General features: G+C 41.1%; 1 protein-coding gene across 3 annotated transcripts in view; it reads right to left on the bottom strand.

Annotated features, from left to right (window-relative positions):
* MCUB (mitochondrial calcium uniporter dominant negative subunit beta) overlaps positions 1 to 23,649 on the bottom strand; it is a 103,326-nt gene that overhangs the window by 24,695 nt on the left and 54,982 nt on the right. For all 3 annotated transcript variants that reach the window (XM_057310004.1, XM_057310005.1, XM_048212168.2), the window contains exons 2-4: positions 9,168 to 9,240; positions 8,507 to 8,677; positions 4,251 to 4,355 (exon numbers count right to left, since the gene is read on the bottom strand). In XM_057310004.1, coding sequence (XP_057165987.1) covers positions 4,251 to 4,355; positions 8,507 to 8,677; positions 9,168 to 9,240 — 349 coding nt within the window. The remainder of the gene's footprint in view (positions 1 to 4,250; positions 4,356 to 8,506; positions 8,678 to 9,167; positions 9,241 to 23,649) is intronic.

Below are 23,649 nucleotides of genomic sequence, written 5' to 3'. Positions count from 1 at the left end.
CAGTGTCTGAAATTATCAAGGATAAAGAAGGGCAATATGTAATTACATAAAGGAGTCAATTCTCCAAGAAAACACAGCAACCCTTAATGTGTATGTAACTAAGAACAAGGGTCAAAATATGAGAGGCAAAACTGATAGAACTGCAAGGAGGAAGAAATAAATCCAATAATAGTTGGAGACTTCAATACTTATCAGAGATAGAGAGATCTAGCCAGCAAAAAAATCATTAAGGACACAGCTAAACTCAACAGTACCATCAATCATCTAGATAGAATTTTTATCTATAGACTATTTCATCCAACAACAGATAATACACATTCTTCTCAAGCTTACATGGAACATTCACCAAGATAAACCTCATTTGGGGCCACATCCACACAAATGTAAAAGAATATAAACCATACAGTGCACGTTCTCAGATCACAATGGAATTGAAGTAGAAATCAAAGAGAGGGCTGGAAAATCTCAAAAATATCTGGCAATTAAATGACACACTTATAAATAACACGTGTGTCAAAGAAGCAATCAAGAAAAGTCACCAATATTCTGAACTACATGAAAATGAGAACCCAACTTATCAAAACTTGTAGGATGAAACAAAGCAGTGCTCAGAGGAAAATTTATAGCATTGAATGCATACATTAGAAAAGAAAAAACTAAAACTAAACTAAAACTAAAATCAATAATCTAAGTTTCCACTGTAGGAAACTGGAAAAAGTGCAGCAAATTAAATTCAACATAAGCAGAAGAAAAGAAATAAAAGAGCAGAAATCAATAAAATTGAGGCGTGCCTGGCTGGCCCAGTCTGAAGAGCATGCAACTCTTGATCTCGGGGTATGTGTTCAAGCCCTACGTTGGGTGTAGAGATTACTTAAAAATAAAATCTTAAAAAAGGGGGGGGGGATCAGTGAGAACAGAAAATCAATAAACAAAATAAAACCAAAAGGTAGTTCTTTGAAGAGATAAATAAAATTGATAAACCTTCAGCCAGGCCAAGAAAAAAAGAGAAGACACAAATTACTAATATCAGAAATGAAAGATAAGACATCATTATAGATCCCATGAATATTAAAAGGTTAATAAAAGGAAACGATGAATAACTCCACACTCGCAAATTTAATAACCCAGACTAAATGGATCAATTCTTTGAAAAGACACACTGGCAAAACACACACAAGATAAAAGAGACAATATGAACAGGCCTTACCTATTTAAAACACTGAATCAATAATTAATAACCTTCCAAAATGGAAAGCACTAGGATCAAATGGGTTCACTGGTGAATTCTACTCAACATTTAAGATATTATACCAATTCTCTACAAACCCTTCCAGAAGACAGAATCCTAACTCATTCTATGAGGCATTACCCTAATGCAAAAATCAGACAAAGACATCACAGGAAAGGAAAATTAAAGACCAATACCTCTCATGAACAAAGATGCAAAAATCCTCAACAAAATATTAGCAAACTAAATCGAATAATGTATGAACACAATTGTGCACCACCACCAAGTGGGATTTATTACAGATATGCAAGGTTGGTTCAACTCTCCAAAGTCAGGGGCGCCTGGGTGGCTCAGTCATTAAGCATCTGCCTTCGGCTCAGGTCATGATCCTAGCGTTCCAGGATCGAGCTGCATCCGGCTCCCTGCTCAGTGGGAAGCCTGCTTCTCCCTCTCCCACTCCCCCTGCTTACGTTCCCTCTCTCGCTCCCTTTCTCTGTCAAATAAATAAATAAAGCCTTTAAAAAGAAAAACAAAAAACAAAAAACTCTCCAAAGTCAACTAATGCAATCCATTATATCAACAAGCTAAAGAAGAAAAATCATGTGATCGTACCAATAAATGCAGAAAAGCATTTGACAAAATCCAGTACCTATCCATGATGACAACCTCCAGCAAAGTAGGAATACAGGGGAACTTCCTCAACTTGATAAAAACATCTAACATCATATTTAATGGTGAGACACTTGAAGCTTTCCTGCCAAGACCAGGCAAAAAGCAAGGTGTCTCCTCTCAGGACTCTTTTCAAAATCACACTGCAAGTCCTAGCTCAAGCAGTAAGTAAAAAAAGGATATAAAAGGTGAACAGATTGTGAAGAAATAAAATTGTCTTTGTTTGCAGATGACTGTCTACGTAGAAAATCTGAAAGATTCGACAAAACAATTGCTGAGTGTAATAATCAATTACAGCAAGGTTGCAGGATACAAGGCTACTATATAAAAAGTCAATCACTTTATTACATACCAACAAGTGGAACTGGAAATTAAAACAATTTACCATTTACATCAGCACCTAAAAAACTGAAATATTTAGTAGGTATAAATGTGACAAGCTATGATCAAGATCGTTATGAGGAAGACTATAAAACTGGTGAAAGACATCAAAGAAGAACGAAGTAAATGGAGAGAGAACCCATGTTCATGGGAAGCAGACTCACTGACAAGATACCAGTTCTTCCCAACTTAAACATTCAACACAGTCCCAGTCAAGATCCCAGCAAGATACCTTGTGGATATCAACAAACTGATTCTACAGTTTATATGGGAAGTCAAAAGACCTAGAATAGCCCACTTGGTATGGAAGAAGAATAGTCAGAGAACTGACTCTACTCAATTCCAAGACTTACAGCTACAGTAGTCAAGACAGCCTGGTGTTGGTAAGAGAACAACGAACAGGTCAATGGAATCAACAGAGAGCCCAGAAGCAGACCCACCTAGAGTCACCTGATCTTTGACAAAGGAGCAAAGGCAGCACAATAGAGCAAAGACAGTCTCTTCAACAAGTGGTGCTGGAAGAATTAGACATTCACATGCAAAAACAAGCTAAATCAGACCTTTGACCCGTCACAAAAATTAACTCAAAATGGATCATAGACTTACACGTAAAATGCAAAACTATGCAACTCCTAGAACGTAGGCGAAAACCTAGAGGACTCTGGGTACGAGGAGGACTTGTTTTATACACCAAAGGGACAATCCATGAAAGAAAGAATCAACATACTGCGCTTCATTAAAATTAAAACCTCGGCTCTACAAAACACAATGCCAAGGGAATGAGAAGGGGAGCTACAGATTGGGAAAAAAAATATTTGCAAAGGAAAGATCTGATAATGAACTGTTGTCTCAAATAGGCAAAACGATCTCAAATCAACAATTAAAAAAACAGACAACCTGCTTAAAAAATGGGCTGAAGACTTGAACAGACACCTCACCAAATAATACAGTACACGTCTGAAGTCCTATGCCATTAGGCAAGTGCAAGTTAATACAATAAGCTATTACACGCCCATCGGCACGGCCATAGTCCCACCCACTGACAAAGCTAAAAGCTGTCAGGATGTGGTGCAGCAATAATTCTCGCTCACTGCTGATGGGCGCGCAAAACAGTACAGCCCCTTTGGCAGGAGTTCGCCAGTTTCTTACAAAACCAAACATACTCTTAACATACCATCCAGCAAACATGCTCCTTGATACTTACCCAAATACATCAAAAACTTATGTGCACACAAAAACCTACATATGCTACATACTGATACCAACTATATAACATTCTGAAAAAGGCAAAACTACGGAGACAGTACACAGATTAGTGGTTGCCAGAGGTTGCCGGGTGGAAGGGACGAACAGGCAGCTCACGGAGGACTTCTGGGTAGTGGAATTACTCCGTACGATACTACAGTGGTGGATATAGGTCAGTATACATTTATCAAAACCCAAGAGTGAACCCTAATGTCAACTATGAACTTTGAGTAATAATGATGGGCCAGTGCAGGCTCACGGATTGTAACAAATGCACCACTCTGGTGCCTGACCGTGCAGGAGGCTACGGGGTGGGGGACAGAGTATATGGGAACTGCATACTATCTGCTCAATCTTACTATGAAACTACTAAAACTCCTCTAAAAAAATCAAGTCTATTTTTGAAAAAAGAATGAACCGCTATACGACACACACTTGGATTCATGATTTCAGGCCCACTTCTTCTTAGCCCGATGATGTCAGGTTAAGCATTCAAGACCCTAATGTGAAGTCTTAAAAGCATTAAAAAAAAAAAGTATCCGACACTAAAAAGCCCCGCTGGGCAACTGCTACTGATCATTCATACCCCGCTCAAAAAGCTTAAACATCGGTTCTCCAAAGTCCTCTTGGTCATCTGGTGAATTAAGAAGGTTCTTAAGCTTGCTCCCTGTAAAAGTCCCACAACCAAAGGGAAATGTGAAGACAGTTGCATAGCTGTGTCTCTTACCTTTCCTGGGGCACTGTACATCATACGTTATTTTGTTAATGACAAGCTTAAAATCATTCATTAGCAAAATTTCCATCAAGGTTGAAGCTGGAATTTCACTGCCATCTGAAAGAAAAAGCATCATGTAACAATATGTCCTTGTTTTAGACAGCAAGAACCATTTCTCCAACATACAGAAAAATATTTTTGAACCCAGGTCTTGACAATACAGGAGCGGACACTGTCATCTGGGGGGGCTCTCCAATACCCGATACTGTTCCCACGGTGAGGAACCCTCCCCTGCTGCTCTGCCTCCCATTACACTGGACCAAGCAGGGCAGGCAGGTGCTCCCTCTCCCACGCTCTCAGCTGGGCTAGGATCCAGACAGATGTTCCTGGAGAGACTGTATCTGCACAAGGTCATGCAAAGCTTTGGGGGTGGGGGTGGGAACTCTTCACAGTGAGGCCAGAGCAGCGGAGGTGACACTTTGCAGGGGGGGGGGGGGCGAGGGGGGTGTAGGTGTCAGCAGCAGAGCCCATCAGGTGGACGGATCCTAGGTTAACTTTGTCTTTGCTCATGTCCTCCCTCGGTTTCTGCCTTCTTCTGAGCCTGGCTTTCTGTCAATTCCAGTCTCCAGAGCCTACTGACATACTCCTTTGCTCAGCCAGAGTCCTTACCTGCTGCTGACAGCTAACCCCCTGACTGGTATGTGTAAGGCACACAGCTAGTAACATGTAAAAGCCTTTTCAGTACTAGAGGCGACTGATTTGTTCCAACTTGGTAGCCAAACTGCACCCCCAACCACTCCCACACAGGGCTCCCTGCTGTTCTAGCTGGGGGGGGGGGGGGGTGGTGGAGAGGGGCGAACCTTCCAGGAGCTGGGGGTGGCGGTAATAAACGGAATGAAACCTAAGGAGTCCATCAAAGTGTGTGTCGTTTCTATGGAGGTCGAAAACGGCAGGGGAGATTCTAATAGTAATTTCAAATATCCTAGGAACAATTCAGGGAAGGAAAAAAACCCCTGGAAAATGTTAACCTCAGTGTGCTTTGCATAGTCTCTCGGATAGCCTGGTTTTTATTTAGGAACTAAACTTTAATGGAACCCAGGTGTCGAGAAAGCAAACTCACTGAACAAGAAGCAAAACACTGGCAATGGGCTGGAGTTTCTCTATCAGTCTCCCTTTAGAACAGTCCACAGAGAAGTGATAAAAAGTCCAGGACGGGCACTTCCGCCGAGCCTGGCACTGGCCCGGCTACATTCAACCAGAGCTGCTACAGCTACGTTACTATGCGTGACAGTAGTCATGCCGCTAGTAAAACCGCGGAGAACCTGCTCGTCTGCCTCCCGTCTGGCTCTCTGTAGTGCTTTGTTCGGGAAGGCAGCGAGTCAAGTCTGCACCTGGGTCTGTTGCTCGAATTCGGCTGTTTGGGTTCCTGTTCATCAGTTGGGGTGACATCATTTTCCCAGGAATTGCCAAATAATTCAACCCACACTATGGGCAAAACTGTGACAAGCTTGGAACACTCTTTTCAAGCCCAAATTAAAGGCAGGCAAATTCCACCCACAAAACCTCTCTTTTTAAAGATCGGCAACACACCAATCATTTTATGACTTTGCAAGTGTCATTTAAAATCTTACATTTAAATAACTTCAAACCTACTCCTTAAAATAGGACTATAAAAAGCAGTCAGCTGGGTACGGCTTCTCAGTCGAAGTACTACATTATCCTCTATACTGATACAGGAACGGCAGAAAACGGACGCCAAACACTCGTAAGGCGCTAGAGCCACAGTCTTGAACTCTTCACCAGTTCTTGGCTAAGTACTGATTTAAACCCCAAGAAAGTGTTTTCACTCAGTCTAAAGAGCCCCTTCTAAGATTTCTAGTCTTTTCCTTTGTGCTTTATGTTTCAAAGCTACTCAGATTTTAGAAACAAGCAGGGTACATGTCAATCACCGCTTGTAACCTTGATTATTTCATTCACTTAAGGGGCACTTACTGAGTCCACACCACCCGGCAGGGACTGTGCTCAGCGCCCCCCAGGCACGCGGCCTTGCAGCTAGCTGCCGGCTCTTAGCAGCTGAGGAAGGCAGGTGCTGGCCCAGCGGAGAAGGACCATGGGTGTTCCGTGCTCCTGGGACTGTTCAGTCTAGTTCAGAGATGAAGTGCTGGGGCCACTATGGCCATAGGACTAAAACCTTCTTCTCTGATCCTGGTTTTATCAGGAAGAAAGCTGCCCTTCCAGTTAAATCCAAAGTCCCTACCACAGCGTACAATAAAGCTTCCCCTGGTCTGTCCCTCCGACCCTACTTCACCCAGCTGCCTCCTTTGCAGCCACAGTGGCTCAGCTCCTCCAACCGGGCAGAGGCCCGAGCAGCTCTCCCATCTACACAGCTCCCTCTTCTCTTCTAGGTGTTCCTAGAACCCGACCTTAGTGAGTGTTCCCCCCACCCCACCCTGCCTCCCCAAGAGCATCTCCTCCCACATCCCACTCTGCCCCCACATCTGAAAGCACCTCTTCTCACAGCACACACACCCCCACTCTGCAAGCATCTCCCCCACCCCACACCCCCCCACAGCACACTCCCCAACTCTGCGAGCATCTCCTCCCCCCATGCCACACTCCCCATTCTGTGAGCACCTCCCGCCACACAACACCCCCCCAACTCCAGAGCGCCTCCCCCCACACCACATAAACACCCACTCTGCAGGCACCTCCCCACCACCACGGCCCCCACTCTGCTTTTTCTCTGTAATATTCATTATCTAACATACTACATATTTTCTTCACTTTTTTCTTTCTCCTCTTAAAATATAACCTCAAAAAGAGCAGGATTTTTTTACCTCTGTTGTTCTTTGCTCTGCCTCTGGCTGCTAGAACAGTGCCTGGAATACGTTAGAGGCTCAATTTGGTTTTTTTTTTTTGTTTTTTTTTAACTTAAACTGAACTAATTAGTATATAGTGTATTATTAGTCTCAGAGGTAGAGTTCAGTGATTCATCAATCTTATATAACACCCAGTGCTCATTACATCACATGCCCTCCTTAATGCCCGTCACCCAGTTACCCCCATCCCCCCACCCTCCTCCCTCCAGCAACCCTCACTTTGTTTCCTACAGTTTGTCTCCCTTTCTGATTCCGTCTTGTTTTATTTTTCCCTCCCTTCCCATATGATCCTCTGTTTTGTTTCTTAAACTCCACATATGAGTGAGATCATAGGATAACTACCTTTCTCTGAGTTATTTAGCTTAGCATGAGACTCTCTAGTAAATAAATTCTTTTTTTTTTTTTTTTTAAAGATTTTATTTATTTATTCGACAGAGACAGAGACAGCCAGCGAGAGAGGGAACACAAGCAGGGGGAGTGGGAGAGGAAGAAGCAGGCTCATAGCAGAAGAGCCTGATGTGGGGCTCGATCCCAGATCGCCGGGATCACGCCCTGAGCCGAAGGCAGACGCCCAACCGCTGTGCCACCCAGGCGCCCCTCTAGTAAATAAATTCTTAACCTCTATTTTTCCAACTTCTATATCCACCCCTTGTTTGTTTCTGAACTTGGACAGGGAAGAAGAATGTTTATTTCCTTTTCAAAACTGCAACAGTAATCACTAATGCCTCAATAAGTTTATTCTAAGCATGTCATACTACAATAAAATAAAAATGCAACTTTGGTCATTTCTCTCTGTTTGGAGCCTCTATGTTGGGCTGGGGTAAAGAATGTTTTATTCTATTTTAGGGGCAGTAGGTCCAAGACCACTTAAGACCATGAGGACATAAAAGCTAAATCCTAAAACTTGAAATGTCTAGTGATTAACCACCTCTACTGGTATTAAAAAATATATATATTCTTCCTGAAAACTAATTCCATCAGAGAATATATGAGACCATCAGAAAGCATATGAGATTGCTTTATAATAAAGATTAATGAATTGTTTGTGTAATTATTCACTAGCTATTTTAATCATTAAAACTGCATTTTGTTTTCTAATTATTCAAATTGTGCTGAAAATTACACGGTAATGACTATCACTAAAATTTTCTCAGAAAAAAATTTTGGGCTAAGTTTATGAAATAAGTAACTGAAATTTACATTAAACTTATTCCATTAATTCTTTATTCAATAGTGTTAATTTTTTATATTACTGATATACAAAAATGAAGGGCACAGTAAAGGCCAACCATTTATTATATAATGAATTAAAGAATCAACTGTCTAGAATAAGAACAAAATAAAGGTTCAGAAAAAGAAAAAAAGACAAGTGGAAAAATATATACATACCTGCCGTGAAGACGGCTGCAGTTTTGACACCTTTATCTTCACTTTGTAGGTCCTGAAGGAATGAACCAACTGTTGATGACATTGGTTTGACCACAAATTGACAGCGCTCTTTTCTGGATGGCAAAGTAAGTGTTATCAAGGGAAGGCCATGTCTATAATTAACTGTTATTTCTGTCGAGGAAAAAAAAAAGTAGGAATATAAGAATAGATACAATTTAGTTTTTAAAAAACAACTTTAAAATACAAGATTCTATAAAGAATGCTTAAACATGGAATTCATAACCCTCTGAATTCCTACAATAGTGCTTGCATTAAACTACAATTTACCTATTCTCTACCATTCTATAACATTTCATTAAGCATGTGTCACACTTTATTATAATTATTTGCTTAGAGTCTTCCCAGGTGAAGAGTTAAGCTCTTGAGGGCAGAAACTGCTTCTAATTCATCTAGAACTCATTTGTTGCTGGGGGGGGGGGGGGTTGCCGAAAGACATATTATGGCAGCAGAAAAGGGAGGAAGTGAACTGGGGGCGAGAGGAGTGGGGGAGAGAATGGAGGGGCACAGGAGGAGTCCATTTTGCTCAAAACTCCCACTTAGTTTATTTGGAAGAATAGAAATACATCAGCATAGGAATCAAAGAAGTGATAAGAAAGCTTACCATCAGGGGGCACCACTGTACTATAGAGATGGGATTGATAGTATTTTAGGTTTCCACACTTCACCTGCAAAACCTGTAAGAAAGATGATTTCTTCTTTTAGAAAAAATGGGAAAGTTGAAATAAGTGTCTTTACCAGAAGATTTTTCTAAACTTACAGGACAAGCATGATAAACACTTGCTTCACACACATACCCAGATAAGCCCTTAGAGAAAAGCTTGCCAAACCTTTCTGACAGCTTTATTGTCCCATATGGTAGGTACTAGTCACACGTGACCATTAAAATTAAAATGAACACTAGTAATTCAGCTTCTCAGTCACCTTCACCACCTTTCAAGTGCTCGACAGCTCCGTGTGCCCTAGCAGCCACCGTGTTAGCACAGAAACAGAACATTTCCATCATCACAGAAACTTCTATCAGAGAACACTGCTGGGCCGAGAACATCTAACATGGCTACTTGACTATGGGACGTGTCTTAGAGTTTGTGTTGGTGGTTGGTTGACAGTTGTGCTGGTGCTTAAGGAAGGCCAGATGGCATCATGGCGCACTAGCACACAGAGACGCTGTGGTCGCTGAAAGGGCCCCGAGAAACTAGATCATAGGCATCTGGCACTCAAAGAACCTATACCAGAGGAATCAGTAACATAGTCACAACACCCAGGGTTTTTTTTCTTTTTAAATAGGCTCCACATCCAGCATGGAGGTGATCCTGGGGCTTGAACTCATGACCCTGAGATCAAGACCTGAGCTGAGATCAAGCGTCGGGACGCTTGGGGGCGCCTGGGTGGCTCAGTCGTTAAGCATCTGCCTTCAGCTCAGGTCATGATCCCAGGGTCCTGGGATCCAGCCCTGCATCAGGCTCCCTGCTCAGCAGGAAGCTTGCTTCTCCCTCTCCCACTCTGCCTGCTTATGTTACCTCTCTCACTGTATCTCTGTCAAATAAATAAAATCTTTAAAAAAAAAAAAAAAAAGAGTTGGGACACTTAGCCAACTGGGCCCCCCAGATGCCCCAACATCCAGTGTTTTTTTAACATATCACTTGCAAAGGGTTCATTAAGTTTGCCAGGAATTATGCAATGAAGAATTCTTTTTCTGATTTTTTTTTTTAAAGATTTTTAAGTAATCTCCAGACCCAACCAATGTGGGGCTTGATCTCACAACCTCGAGGATCAAGAGTTGCACGCTCCACTGAGCCAGCCAGGAGCCCCAAGAATTCTTTTCTAGATTATATTTTTTCAAGTTTTCATTTACGTAAGGGTGCACTATTAAATCAAATAAAATGTGCTCACTGCTATGAAAAATGAAACAATGACAATGACCAAATGATGTTCCATTATGCTCAAAATCAAAGCAATGTTATCAGTAAGTTAAACAAAACATTCAGATACATATTTCTAGTATTAAACACAACATAGGCTATTTGTTACAAAAAAAATATCATCTGTCACGTTAATTTAAGGCGTTCATTTAAATTTTATTTCAAAAAATAACTCACTATTAAGATGATAAGGAAGAAAACCCTGACTATTTCTTAAAATAGATGTAGCTCTCAATGAATAAAGATATGAGGAAGTTTTCCATGTTTGGGTAAGGGATAGTACAATACTGTTGTTTTTTTTTCTACCCCTTTTAAACTACGAGAAAGTGAGAAAAATATATCCACTTGAAAACATGTCAGAATTCTTTACCAAAATACTTAAAAATATTTAATGATCTAAACGATTCTCCATGTATAAAAGTCAGATATAAAACCGCAGGGTGTCAAAGTTAAAGCCCTCCCCTTTACTTCTGCACCATCCCACAGCCGCCCCCCCCCCCCCCGCGCCCCCCCCGAGATGATCACCGTACTGGTGACAAAGACTCTCTCCTTGACTAAGCTCGAGTCCGCTCCTCTCAGCCTGCCTGAGCCCCATCCCGGGCGTGTCCTCTAAGAGCCCCTTTTAGTAAGAATCCGGGCACTTTAGCCAGAATCCTCCCCGTCGGCGTCCAGTCAGATTCCTCATTCTCCACAATCCCCACCCCCACCCCGCGTACAGGTATTACGTCATCACCCTCATCTGCCTTCAGCAGGAATCCTGACAGTTTAGCAAAGAACGACCCTCCCCTCTTAGTTTTCCACCCACCCTACCTGCCCTTTGATGTAAATCCCCATTTTTCCTTGTTGTATCTGGAGTGGAGCCCAATCTCTCTCCCCACTGCAAAACCCCACTGTCATAGTCCCCCTGAATAAAGTCTACCTTACCATTCTTCGACGAGTGCCATGAATAATTTTTTAACAATGGCTGAGTATGTCTCCTTCCAGGCTTTTTTCCTCTATATTACACGTTCACATACCAGCTACATTCTATGCTAGAGTCTATGTAAAGCCAGGCAGCTTATGAGTCAGGTTCCTAGATGCCAATGGTAATTCCCGATCAGAAAGTATTTATCATTTAATGTGCTGATGAAGGCTCTGGTCTACTACTGAGGAAATCATTTTCGAGGCAAGCACCTGACAACCAGGAAATTCTGAAAGGCGGAGTAGCCAGAGAAAACTGCCAGAGCTTTCTCAAGCATTTGCACGCCTCTAAAAACCACCTGAACACTACAATACCATCTACTGTTGCGTAGACAGGGCTTGCTAAAAACACCGACTCCTGGACTCCACCCTGAGATCTTGGATCCAGCAGGTCTGAGGTAGAGCTGTGAGAATCCGCATTTTTAATAAGCCCCAGGGTTATACCGGAGTTAGAGGCGTGAGGATGACACTGCGAGCAGCTGGGACCCTCTGTGGCTTTCAGGGCACTATGCTAAATTTCGGTAGCATCAATTTGATTCATGATACTCATGAAAGCCTGTTCTTTATTTCTGCCTAACAAATCCCGTCATTCCCTCAAGGTCCAGCTCAAAAGCCATTTCCTCTTTAAGTCCTCCTTCGAGGTCATGTGGTCACAGTGGAAAGAACACAGGCTTTGCAATCAGAACAATCAGAAGCTGGAATCCCAGCTTCAAGATACACCAGCTCGCTTGATCTTTGATAGAGTGTTCAGGAAGATATGGATTGTGAGAATAAGGAGGAGCCGGCTATGTTAGAAGAGGACAAAAGGGAAAATACCATTAACATAGGAGAGGTCTGTTTCAGCTTCAAAGTAAAAGGCAGGCAGGTGTTAGTAGAAAGAAGATGTGTAAAGAGCATGTGTTGGGGCCAATTAACAAGACCAGAGTGCTTTTAAAGCTCTGCCGTATTTTCAATTACATATCTTTATTATTGTTTATAAAATCAAGATGCGGTTTTTTTTAAAAAAATTTTTTTTAAGATTTTATTTATTTGAGAGAGAGTGAGAGTGCAAGATAGGGAGAGAGGCAGGAGAGGGAGAAGCAGACTCCCCGCTGAGCAGGGAGCCCGATGCGGGACTTGATCCCAGGACCCTGGAATCATGACCTGAGCCGAAGGCAGACACTTAACCGACTGAGCCACCCAGGCACCCCAAGATGCAGTTTCCATTCAAGATGGTGTTGTGAATTCACATTTAAGGGACCCCTCTCTGCTCCATTCAAAAACATATGTATCTCCTTGTACCAAAAACAACACAGAGAGACAACATGATAAGCAAGGCTTAAGTGGAGAGTCAGCTAGGTCCTGGGTCCAGCAATAAAAAAGTGTTTCAATAGAAAAATATACACTGTCTACAGCACAGTTAACACAGTCTAGCCCTTTTCACAGGCAACTACCTAAACTGTAGGTAATGGACAGGTATGTAAGTTTTGTCCAATCTGGTAGTGATCCCACTGACTCTCACACACCCCCAACCAGTTTTATCTCTAACAGAAATTCATCTTAAAATTCTTTTCTCCATATAAATTTGTACAATTTTCATTTTTCCTTTTGGCTGGATATAACATCTGCCTGGTTCCTTTATATTATAAGAGTAAAATAAATTCTTTCATATGTGTTCATTTTTATAACTCTATGATGGTCATATTCTTATTTTTCTGAAAATTTTAAGAAGTAACTGGGGCTTTGGCTCTTTCGGGGGTAGAAGAGACTAAATGTAACACATGGTAAGCCTTCCAGTGATGTGATGACTTGATCTGTGATATCTCCAATATCACGGCAACATTCCAGGACAGGGACCCGAAGGTGGCAATATTTAAGAACCGATTCTGTGCTTTGGCCACAGGATCCCAGTTGGAAGCAATGTAAAATTACTAGCCAGAAAGGGGTGAGTACAGAATGAAAGATATACTCGTGGAGTCTGTAATCCAAAATTCTACTGTATGAGAAATTAAATATTAAGAAGGAGCTAACAAATTTTGAAGATTAATTCCATTCAGAAAAAATAGAAATAAGAGTCATTCAAAATTGACTTTAACATTTATATTTAGGGGGGGCGCGTGGGTGGCACAGCAGTTAAGCATCTGCCTTCGCCTCAGGTCATGATCCCAGGGTCCTGGGATCGAGCCCCACACCGGGCTCCCCGTTCGGCAGGAAGCCAGCTTCTTCCTCTCACACTCCCTTTGCTTGTGTTCCCTCTCTGGCTGTCTCTCTGTGTCAAATAAATAAATAAAATCTTAAAAAAAAAAAAAAGTACAGGAGATTTGGGCACAGACATGCACACGCACAGAGGAAAGACCATGTGAGGACGCAGTGAGGAGATGGCCATTCAGAAGCCAAGGAGAGAGGCCTCAGAAGAAATCAAACTTGCCAACACTTTTACCTCAGACTTCTGGCTTCCAAAATTGTAAGAAAACAAAGCTGTTGTTTAAACCACTCAATCTGAGGTACTTTGTCATGGAAGCCCCAGGAAATAGATACAAACACCAAAGCTATAAAATACGATGGTAAATAAACTATTCACTTTAAGAAGTTTTAAACCATTTTTTGGTGTTGAAATGAGTGGAAAATTCTAAATAAGATTTGGTATGTTACATTGAGTGGATTCTTAGAACATGTGAAGATCCTTGTCATGTTCAGGAGGAGGGCAAAGACAATGAAAAACTTAAGACTTTGTTAGAAAAATTGTAATTACATGTGTATGTTAAACACTTAAAGGAAACCACTCAATCTACAGTTTCTAAAGTGGTACCAAAAAAATAGACCAAAATTTTTCAAAGAAAGTAGAAAAAAGCAAAAAGCTCTTTAAAAACCAGAAGAAAAAAAAAAGACTAAAAGAAGTGTAAAAAAAAGTCACTGTGGCAACTTGAGAAATACAGAAAATAAGCATCTACAATCCCACCAACCCCTGACGTTGTTTATGCCAGCGTTTCTTCAGATACATATGCTCTGGTAATCACAGTCCACTGAGAACTGACTGTTAATGTTTTATAAGCATTTACCTACCTCAAAAACTTTTCATAAACAAAATAATTTTAAATGCCCCATAACCACTTACCCTACAGATGTACCAGAATTAACTATTTACCTATTATTGGATACTTCCATTTTATACACCATTTCTATATATTTTTCCTCATCAGAAAGGAATGCATGCTCATTTTAGAAAATCTACGCATCACACACTCACAAAAAGAAAAGTCATCAAGAAAGCCATCATCTAGAATTACCACAGTTAACACTGATGTATACCTTCCAGGTTATTTTCTATGTATTATATCCAATTTTTCACCATTACAGCTAAACTGATTCTAAACATCTTTGCACATAAATCTTTCTTTGCATTTTTTTCCTTCAGAGTAGACTGCAGGATGATTAGATCATAAAGCAGTAATAGTTTGGGGTTCCTGATAATGTATCATCAAACTTCTTGTTGGGAATATTTTCTTTGCTTAATGTTGTTTTACTCAGTACAACTCCAGATTAATAGTAGTCTGAACCCAAACAAGCAAATCTTCATAAGGTTCAGAATCAAACAATAACAGACACATCTGGGCATCCCTGGAGGAACCAGCTTCCTGCTGGAGGCTCACCAGATGTCCTCATTGGGACAGCCCACTAGTACCTCAATCTCAATACCTCCTGAACCGAGCTTCCTCGTTCCTCCACAGACCTGATCCTCTCCTTTATTCCTTATTCCGATGAACTCACACCACTCATGACCAGTCATTAGAACCAGAGCCCTGAGAGCTATCCTCAACAACTCATATTCCATAAAATCAACTGGTGGACCAGTAGTAGTTACACATGAACTACCACTAAGGCATGCTGGTTCTAATTCACACAGAGCCCCTGAGTCCAATCCTCTCCCTCCATCTCCACCCCCACTGTCCTTGTTCAGGTCCTCATCGTCTTGCCTAGATCACAGCAGCAGATCCTAACTGGCTCCTGCCACCGATCCATTCCACGGTAAGATCTATTCCAATCTTCTGAAATCATATAAAATCAAACTATTTCTAGATATAAAAACCTCTCTTTGCTCTCTATTAGAAAGAGAAACAATTTCAAAGAAAACTTTCCATGAGCTGATTCTTGTCCGGTTCTCTGGTCTCACCCCACCATCACTAGCACCACCCACTTCCCAACCCTGGATTTCAGACACGGGAAACACTGCGGTTTCCAGACTAGCGCGCACTGTTGCATATTTCCTTGCCTTTGCACTCCTTCCCATCCCATAAAAACTATTCGTATTGCCATAAAACTATAGAACTCTATTCTTACTATCACTTTCTTGCCTTCTGCAATCAAGTGACCTTCCTCTTCAAAGGCCAAGCTGTGCTCAGCTGCTCTCCATCTTCTACATCTCAAAATCTTAACTTCCTATCACTACATCTCACACTACAGATTCAGCAGGCAGATGGGATCTGCTATCTCTCCTCTTTAAAAAGTTCCAATCCCTCCACTAACCACATATCCCTCCATCTGCCCCATTCATAGGCTCTCCGTAGCCAAGCCTTTCAGTTTATCTACACTGGCTCATCCTCAACTCCCACTCACTCTTTACCATACTTACTATCAGGTTTCTATCTCCAGCCCTTCAACTCTCTAGCCAGACCTTTCCCAAGGTCCAGACTAGGACATCCAAATAATGGACTAACATGTCCCCTTCCATAATCATATACATCTGAAACTGGATTTATACAGAACAAAGCTCTTGATTTACCCCCTGAAACTTCTTCCTCTGGTTTCATCTTCCCCCTGCAGTAACTGACCCACCATCTCCCTAGCTGCTCAACTCAAACCTGGGAGCCGTTCTTGATGCCATCAATTCCAACAACCCATCCATTCTACCTGCATAGTTTATCCACTTCTCTCCATTTTTACTGTTAATGCTCTAGTCCAGGCCACCACGATCTACTCTAACAGTTTTCAAACTCAAACGTTTACTTGCTTCCACCCTTGCTCTCCTCCATGCTACTGTCCTCAAAGCAGCAAAAGTGATCTATTTAAAAAGTACACAATCACCCCACTCCTCTGCTTAAAATTTTTCAATGGATTCCCTTTATGCTACAACAAAATAAAAGCTTATCATGGCCAATGATAAGTGAAGATGCTTCTTGTCTCATTCCCTTTCTTCCTTGCTTGCCTTCCTCTGATCCTACTGGTTACCTCTCAATTCCTAGAACGTGACAGGTTTCTCGGATCTCAGGCCTATAGCACCTGCTATTCTCCATCTCGAATGTTCTTCTCACCCTCTTTGTATAGCTAGATGTTTTACATGCAATGTCGTATTTAATCTTTCTAGCAACCATATGAAGTACATACTATCACTTCCCATCCTTTTTTTCCCATTCACGTGTATTTATCACTTATCAAGAAAATAAGCTTAGCATTGATGTAACTGGAAGTAACGAGAGAACCAGAGTTGGTAAACAAGAGCCTGTGGGACTAATCCAGCATGCCCCTCCCCCAGTTTTCAAAAATCAATTTTAAATTTTAGATCAATTTTAGAACAGCAAAATTGAACAAAGTACAGAGAGTTCTCATACACCCTCACCCCTTCCTGCCCCCATCCCACCGGCTCCTCCAATATCAACATCCAGCACCAGAGTGGTCCATTTGTTCCAATCTGTGAACCTATATTCATACATCATTTTTGTCCAAAGTCCATTGTTGACATTAGGGTTCACTCTTGGTTGTACATTCTATGGGTTTTAACACCCGCACAATGACTTGTGCCCACCACTGCAGTATGACATGGAACAGTTTCACTGCCCTAAAAATCCTATGTGCCCTGCCTCCCTCTCACCCCTGCAGCCCCTGGCAACCACTGATCCTTTTATTGTCTCCACAGTTTCACCTTGTCCCGCAAGTCACACAGTCAGAACCATACAGTATGTAGCCTTTCCAGATGGGCTTCTTTCACTTAGTACACATTTAAGGGGGTTCCATGTCTCTCTGTGGCTCGATAGCTTATTACTTTTTTAAGTTTTTTGTTGAAATATATTTGATATACAGCGCTGTGTAAATTTCAGGTGTACAACATGTTGAATGATACATTTCTGATTGCCATATCATTAGTTAGCATCTCTTTGACATCACATAATTATCATTTCTTTTTCAGGGTGGCAATAATTAAGACCTAGTCTCTCAGCAAGTTTAATGATTATAATACTATCTATATTGCTCATTTCATTTTAGTGCTGAGTAACATTCCATTATCTGAAAGTACAATTTATCCACTAACTTACTGAAGGATATCTTGGATGCTTCTCAATTTTGGCAATTATCAATAAAGCTGCTATAAACAGCTGTGGGCAGGTTGTTTCCCACATCTTAATTATTAGGAGATTGAGTAATCTGTCTAAAGTCAGTTAATAAGTGAGCACAGTCAAGCACGGAAGATCCCATTCTTTAAACTACTTCACTGTCCTGTCTATAGTGTCACCCGCGGGAAACAGGATGTGGAACCACCCCCGGCCCAGGTTATCGTACCCTGTGCCCGCACCTGTGCGGGGGAGCGAGCTCTGTTTCCAGACCAAGCGTAAGGAAGGGGACCCTGGAAGGCCAAACAGTAGTTGTTAAAACTAGCTCTACACTGGTGAAACCCATGTGTTTAAAAAAAAAAAAAAAAAAAAGCCTTCGTGGCACAAGTGGTCTCAACAAGAGGAAAAAATATTAGGTACTTCTACTACAAACAAATCTTGAGAAACTGCATTTATATGCTGATGCTGAAACCAATTTATTAATCATAAATAATGTATTCTTAAGCCCATATACCCTAATACAGGTCAACATGCTCGGTAACAGACAAGCAAATTAGTCTAGTATCATCCGTATGGGTTGTAGTCCTTTGTTATTTGCTCTCAAAAGCACTTGTTGAAGTGAAGAGAGGAAAGGAATGAATGAGGAAAGAAGGAATGAAGATACATATATATACATACAAATACACACACACACACACACACACACACACACAAATTTTTAGGGATCCTGCTGAGGTCAGTTCAGACAATGGCTTAAATGCCAAGTGCTCAGAGGGGATATAAACACGTGAGATATCATGCTCAACACGCGAAATTATTGCTGGTTACTAGCCAACTGCTAGATGCATTACTTCTATTTCTGCTGTTTCAGTCATGTTAGAAACTACTCTTCGCGGACTATACAGATCAAAAAGAAAAATTTATTTTAACACTGATGATTCACATAGTACCTGAGAGACTGAAGCGCTAGTTAAGATAACTGCCCGTGTGTGCTACAAAATGCAATTTGTTAGGCAGATTTAAAACGTGACCTAGATACAAGTCAGAAGAGTTCATAAAAAATGAGCTACTATATATTAGTTTGATTTGGGGGGTGTGGGGAGGAGAGGGTACAAAGAAGCGAAATAAATCATGAAAGCTCAAGCACTTAGTGCGAGGTGTTACAAAAAATGATGAAACACTAATGAACCCAAGGACAAGTTTCAACGCTAAACAATTAAAACAAGGAGTTTATGTGCCTGCTTCACACGTTCCACCCAAGAACTCCACATTAGGTGGTGCATAAAACAGGGTTTAAAATACCAAGTTCTGGGGCACCCGGCTTGCTCAGCTGGTAGAGCACGTGTCCTTGATCTTGGGGTTGTGAGTTCGAGCCCTACAGTGGGTGCAGAGTTTACATTAAAAACAAAACGACAAAAACCAACAAGATATGAAGTTTTATTAATTTTTTATTCTTGTATTTTACTCATTTCCTTGTTCGATATTTCTTCTGCATTCCTATTCCTTCTGTGTTAAATTTTTCTCTGTAAGTACAGCTTTGAGTAATGTTTCCAAAGAGATCTTTGGTACAGGTGAATCTCAGTCTAGGTTGTTAATAAATTTGGCAATTTCTGTCCTTTTCACTGTTGAGTTTAATCTGTTTACATTTATTCTCTCAGATAAATATTGGTATCTGGGGGCGCCTGGGTGGCCCAGTTGTTAATGGTCTGTCTCAGGTCATGATTCCAGTGTCCTGGGATCGAGCCCCGCATCCAGCTCCCTGCTCATCTCCCTGCCCCCCCCCCATGCTCTCTTCCTCTCAAATAAGTAAATAAAATCTTTAAAAAATGTTGATATCCGCCATCCTATTTTGTGTTTTCTCTTTATTCTAATTTTCCTTTGCTTCCTTCTTCTTTCTTGTATTCTAATAATGTAATTTAAAAAAAAATACTCCTGTATCTCTCTCTACTGGTTTGAAAGTATACGGCTTTTTTTCTATCCCCCTACTGTTTGTTTTTTACATTCTGCAACATTCTTACTTGGTTTAGTGTGTGAAGGTAATTTCTTTACCCTGCTGTGAACAACAATAAGGGACTCAGACTGTATCAATCACGATTAAGAAGGAATGAGTCCCACTTTTTCAGAAACCCCAAGCTGTCATTACGGCTATTGTTTTATATAATGACTGTTTCTTCAATTCTCCTGTATGCTTTCCAACTCTTTTGCTCTCCATTTCTGCTTACATCCTGTTCTCTTAGGTGTTCAATTTCTTCTTCCAGAGAAGAACTTTCAATAATCTTTTAGTCTCTCGCCTTTAGTTTGTTGAAACCTATGGTTTACAGAACATGGTGCTCCAGGTTATCTCCCCTCAGAAGTCTGAAGATACTCTTTTCCCTCTGGCCTCTGTTAAAACATCTTCTGGGGGTGCCTGGGTGGCTCAGTCGGTTAAGTATCTGCCTTTGGCTCAGGTCATGCTCCCGGCGTCCTGGGATCGAGCCTGCGTCAGAGCTCCCGTCTCCATCGGGCTCCCTGCTCAGCAGGGAGTCTGCCTCTCCCTCTCCTTGCCCCCCACTTGTACTCTCTCTCACTCTCTCAAATAAATAAAATCTTTAAAAAATAAAATAAAATAAAACACCTTCTGTAAATTTAGGATTTTCTGTGAGATTTTCTTCGGCCTTTCAGCATCTGGGTTCTGCAGTTTCACCACCGTCTGTCAGGTACAAATGTGATTTTGTTTTTCCTGCTTGGGACTCATAATGCTTCTTCAAGCTAAGGATTCCTTCTGAAAAGGGCACTCGTGGAAGGGGAGAGGAGTGGTGCAAAGATGGGGAGTCGGCCTTCGAGTGTGGCTGGAGGGCATCCCTGCAGAGGGGCAGCCAGCATGGGGGTAAAGCAGCCTAAGCACAGTGGAAGGGGGACTCGTGTGGGATGGCAGGACTCGAATGGAATGAAGAAGGAATCTGTATGGAGGGTAGGCTCAGAACAAGCTGTCAGAGCCCCAGTCAGGTGAGGAAGGCATCTATGTAGGGAAAGGAGTGGTGGCAGAGATGAGAGAGACTGTCGCATACAAGAAAACTGATCAAATAAGTGAATATATGAAGATTAATGGAAGCTAGATTTACCCTGTCCAAAAAAGAGCTACAAAACGTAAAGGAGAAAACTAGAATGAATGCTGTGGTATTGGAACGAAATTGGAAGCACTGGTAGGAGTTCATGGTTTTTAATATGTAAAACTATAAATAAAACCAACAAGATAAGTACATTTCGAAAAATTCAAATGTTTAATGTATATGTGCTTATAAAATATATGTAAATTTCATATATTTATATTTTTTACACTTCTGTGTATCCTCTCCTTCTGAGGGGGGCTACGAGCAGTAACACTCCCAATAATGAGCGTATCTACCATCTAGAGCTTGGCTTCTAAATACCATTCTTACCCAAAGGGAACCAGGGTTCCTTAGAGAAATGGCTCATTTCACGGCTGGGACACAGGAAGGACAAAACGAGCCCCAAGCATCTTGCTGTACTGAAATGCAAGGAGGTTCTCAATGAATAACGGGACACATATCAAAAAGATGCAGAAGTCACCTTGGAGGGAGTTCTCAATGGTCAAATCTAGAACAATTTGAGCATTAAGATAATGATAGTAACAGATTATAATCCATTGAAGAAAAGAGGAAACCCTGAGTCCATTCTAATTAAGTAAATGAAAAAAAATTAAAGTCTGATAAGGAACAAGGTACTCACACACAGTTTTAAGATGCTCCACACAAAAGCATAAAACCCAAGGGAAAAACAGTAAGTTCAAAAGAAAGAGGTCTTTCAGACACCACTTTACTCAAGTGATCAGAATGACCAGTATCACTAATGGGGCCAAACTGAAATCATGCCCTGAGCGAGACTACCTGCAACAGGTGGGAAAGTGTTAACAAAGATAACATAACCCGATCAAATCACAAGGAAACGCCAGTCAAACCCAAACAGAGACACTGGACAAAACAACTGTAATCTTCAAGAGTCAAAATCGTTGCAAGTCAAAGAAAGAATATTTCAAATTGACAAATTCGATTGTGATTCTTAACATTTTGCAATAAAGGACATTAATGGGAAAATTGGCAATATCTGAATGGGGTCTACAAACTGCCGGGTGGTAACGTACCAACGCTAATTCTCCGATGTGGATGGTCATTTTGTGGTTAAGTTAGAGAATAAGTTTGTATATGAGGGGGAATGGCATCACATCAAGGACTTATTCTCAGATTGTTTTGTTTCTCAACTTTCTTCCTACTGCATTTAGCTTCTTCCAAAATAACACAATGCTAAAAACAACAGGTTAGACAAACACTAAAATTATCATTTCCAGAGAGAAGTAACCAATTAACAAGCGGTCAAACACCAAATAAACTTTACTTTTTTAGTGCATGCCAGTAAAAAACTATGGCTACTTGGGGAACTGAAAATTTTTTTTAAAGAAAAAAAAAAACAAACAAGCACAGAAACCCATGTACCCTTTACAAGTTCTTATTTAGAAACTACAAGAATACCAGCATTCTCCTGACATGTTAGTAAGGTATAAGAGAGAGACTACCATACTCATCCTACGACAACCCTTTGTCAGAGGGATTTTATTAAGAGACCATTCTAAAAATCTTATACGAATCCACCACACATGCAGAGCTGAAGCACTTCAAGACTGCCTAACCCACATTCAGTTCTTCTTTCAATTTACATTCCACCTGTGACCCATATGGAGACTTCGAGCAGTTACTAAGCCTGTCAGAGGGTTCACATTTTCGGACAGCATCAGTTTTCTGTAAAATAAACTTACCTATCTAGTCTAATTCAAGTAATATTGCTTCTCTTAGGTACAAACGATAAATTATTTTCGGTATGAAAATCTACTAGAGAATAGATCAATAACCCCATGACAAGCCATGTATTTAAAAATGACACACAGAGAGAAAAAAAATGAACACACCAGGGAGACTGAACAAAAAGTTGAATTTTCTTTTAGTTCACTGTTTTCATCCACTTAAAGTAAGAACAGTCTTTTGTGATCCAACCTTACATCCTAACATTAAGAAAATGTCAAGTGTCAAGAAGCAGAAAGTGCGGTATAAACAGAAGTCTAGCCCAGCAGAGAATAAAAAAGCAGCAGCAGCATCACTTCGAGAAAGAACTATTTGACGTGGGTGAAGAAGAGCTGATGTTTAATGGGCAGCAGCGGGAACCAGCATAATGTGCATAGTGAATATAAATCAGAGGGGAGCAGTTTAAATTTCTTAGTTGAAAGGCAACAGTGCTGTACGGATGTGGAAAAATAAATAAAAACAGAGTGCTTCTAAATAGAAGCCTTTTCAGGACAACTTTAATGATCCTGCCACAAAAGCGCTCGGTGTGACAGCAGTCCCAGGATGGGGCTTTCAGCAATAACATGGTGCCCGGTTGGCCCTTCCCACATCCACAGTGAGAGCTCTGTGATTACTGCCCTTTTCAGGGATGTTCAGTTGTACTCCTCAGATATCAGTAGGTTATGTAATTAACTTTAAAAGGATTTAAGACACATACTGGAAATCAGATGAGAGAAAGCAACAGACCTGGCTGTCTGAAACCATCCAATTTCCCTTGAAAGGACGAAGGCTTTCCACCATTAAATACATTCAAATTCATGTGGGCCAATGTCTGAAAACAACTCCAAAAATGCAGTCGTAACATTTTGTAAAGTCGATACAAGTATTTTCTATTTTCCCAAACTAAAGATAATATTTGGATACATATGGTCTAATGTGTAAATATATACATATGAGAATATACATATTATATATGGACACACACACACACACACACACACACACACACACACACTGACTGAAATCAGTACACCTGCTTAAAGTCACAACTTCTCCATGTGCCCGAGTAC

This window comes from Ursus arctos, unplaced genomic scaffold (genome assembly GCF_023065955.2).
Source record: "Ursus arctos isolate Adak ecotype North America unplaced genomic scaffold, UrsArc2.0 scaffold_11, whole genome shotgun sequence".
Lineage (NCBI taxonomy): Eukaryota > Metazoa > Chordata > Mammalia > Carnivora > Ursidae > Ursus > Ursus arctos.
Note: the sequence above shows the minus strand (reverse complement) of the source record. Positions and strands in the feature narration are given on the sequence as shown.